This window comes from Dipodomys ordii, unplaced genomic scaffold (genome assembly GCF_000151885.1).
Source record: "Dipodomys ordii isolate 6190 unplaced genomic scaffold, Dord_2.0 Scaffold32, whole genome shotgun sequence".
NCBI lineage: Eukaryota > Metazoa > Chordata > Mammalia > Rodentia > Heteromyidae > Dipodomys > Dipodomys ordii.
This window is the reverse complement of record NW_012267248.1, coordinates 16,756,382-16,759,020: the sequence shown is the minus strand read 5'-3', so window position 1 is coordinate 16,759,020 and position 2,639 is coordinate 16,756,382. Positions and strand designations below refer to the sequence as shown.

Genomic DNA, 2,639 nt, shown 5'->3' with positions numbered 1-2,639 from the left:
GCCTTGAGCTGAAGAGCTGAGGGACAGCGCCCAAGCCCAGAGTTCAAGCCCCACGACCGACCAAAAAAAAAAAGACTATAAAAGTACCATCAGGAATTTTTCCTATTTCTACATGGCTAACCACTCAGCATTAAAGACCAGCAGATGGCCTGCTGTTGTTATCTGCTGAATTTAGACTTTGGCAATCCCTTACTCCCACCAATGCTAAAAAAAAAAAATGTAGCTTATCTGGGATTTGATGTATAATATCTCTGAATTTATATTACATTTACACATAAATCACCTACCCCAAGCCAAAACCAGGTTTCAGTTACTTCCATAGTAGTTACATTATATAATCACACTGAGAAAGTTCATTTATAAATGTAATTAAAAGCTCCACTTTCAATTTAGACAATTTGTTGCTTATGCATATTTAGCCAAAATTGATTACATTTACATATAAACATATACATATATGTGTATATCTTTGAAAAAAAATTTAACGGTAGAGTGTTTGCATAGAATGCATGAAGCCCTGAGTTCAATTCCTCAGTATCACATAAGCAGAAAAAGCTGGAAGTAGAGCTGTGGTTCAAGTAGTAGAGTGCTAGCCTTGAGCAAAAAGAAGCTCAGGGACAGTGCCAGGCTCAGAGTTCAAGATCCAGTAGTGGAAAAAAAAATTTTTTAAGTTTTATGCACATTAAAATCAAATGGAAAGGGGCTGGGAAGGTGGCTCAGTGGTAGAGTGCTTGCCTCGTATGCATAAGGTCCTGGGTCCGATTCCTCAGCACCACATAAGCAGAAAAAGCCAGAAGTGACTCTGTAGCTCAAATGGTAGAGCGCTAGCCTGAGCTGAAGAGCTGAGGGACAGCGCCCAGACCCAGAGTTCAGGCCCCTCGACCGACAAAAAAAAAAAATCAAATGGAAAATACTACTATACTAATAACATGCAAGTGATTTTTAAATTTTACTTAATTTTGATTAATGTAAATTGGACTTTAGATAGACATATGGCTAGTACAAGTTTAGAGGATAGAGCAAGTTTTGGTTCTAGATATTTATCAAGTTAGTGCCTTTATGGAGCTTAACATTATCGTGTCAAAGATAAAAGGAGCTGACATATTTTTATTTAGAGTCTAGCTCTGTATTGAAACTAATTTTGTTAGAGAACTCAGAGTTGTGAAGAGATAATAGGACTTAAAAATCATTTAGTCCATTCCCACTTAACAAAAAAGAAAAAACCCAGAGAGTAATTTTGTGTATGTGTATGCCCAGTTTTGAACTCAGGGCCTGGCACACTACCACTTGGGCCACAGCTCCACTTCAGTTTTTTGGTGCTTAGAGATGAGTCTCATTGGCTCTCCTGCCCAGTCTGGCTTCAAATGTAATCCTCAGACCTAAGCCTCTTGAGCAGCTAGGATTACTATAGGTGTGAGTCATTAGTGCCCAGCTTCCAGAGAATAATTTGATCAAGGTAATATAACTCATTAGAAGGATAACTAAACCAGAATCCACTTATAAAGAGAATGTAAACTTTCAGATGTTTGATCTGGGATCTTACTCTATTCCAAATAATGCTAACCACATGGATATAAATATGTATAAAGATAAGCTACATACCGATGTGCTGGCTGTAGCACCCTGGAATGTTGTGGCAGGTGTATCATCTTGTAAATCATTTAGTGAAAAAGAGTTTTTGCTTAAGTCTGACTCAGCAATAGTCTTTCCAGATGAATTGACTTCTGCCTAAAAAGAAGATAAACCCAAGAGTAATGTTACAAGGGAGATGTAGAGAAAACGACCCAACCTACTAAATCCCCTCTCCTGGAGTTGTTTTAATTATTCCTTTAATATCATGAGCACTCCTGTGTCTGACTCCCTGCTACACTGCTACATATTATAACAGGCAGAGACAAACCTGTTCTTAGTTGCTGCTAAATGGCAAAGGACAAAAATCAACACCACACTTCACAATCTACAATTGTACCCTGTACTCAAAAGTTTTTGAGTAACTTTTTTTCCCCCAGTCCTAAGGCTTAAACTCAGGGCCTGGGCACTATCACTGAGTTTCTTTTGTTCAAGGCTAGCACTCTACTACTTGAGCCACTGCACCACTTCTGGCTTTTTCTGCTTATGTGGTACTGAGGAATTGAACCAAGGATTCATGCATACTAAGCAAGCACTCTACCACTAAGCCACATTCCCAGCCCTTGAGTAACTTTTAGAATGAACTTCTGACATAAACTGAAATGAGGCTAGCGGCATTTTATCTCACATTAGGGAAAATAGTCCTGGGTTTGCTGAGGAAATAGTAATGGCTTTGACTATCCATTCCTAGAGGTGCTGTCCAAGATCATACTGCAGTTACTTAATGTATGGCATATATAAGTCATCTTCTAAAATCTGAAAAAGTCTAATGTAAACACATCTGGCCCAAATACTTTCAGAGAAGAGATTTTAAGTGTAACAGGAATCTTAGGACCAACATATACAGCCCCTCTCCTAACTTCAATAAATGGCATGAGAAAGCTTCTCCCAAGAACTGGACTTAGGTTGGGTGCTGGTGGCTCACACCTGTAATCCTAGCTACTCAGGAGGCTGAGATCTGAAGATCATGGTTCAAAGCCAGCCCGGGCAGCAAAGGCCGTGAGACTCTT

General features: G+C 39.2%; 1 protein-coding gene across 2 annotated transcripts in view; it reads right to left on the bottom strand.

Annotated features, from left to right (window-relative positions):
- The window catches only part of Ube2j1 (ubiquitin-conjugating enzyme E2, J1), a 31,216-nt gene that overhangs the window by 6,647 nt on the left and 21,930 nt on the right, over positions 1-2,639 (bottom strand). For both annotated transcript variants that reach the window (XM_013016707.1, XM_013016709.1), the window contains exon 7: positions 1,603-1,728. In XM_013016707.1, coding sequence (XP_012872161.1) covers positions 1,603-1,728 — 126 coding nt within the window. The remainder of the gene's footprint in view (positions 1-1,602; positions 1,729-2,639) is intronic.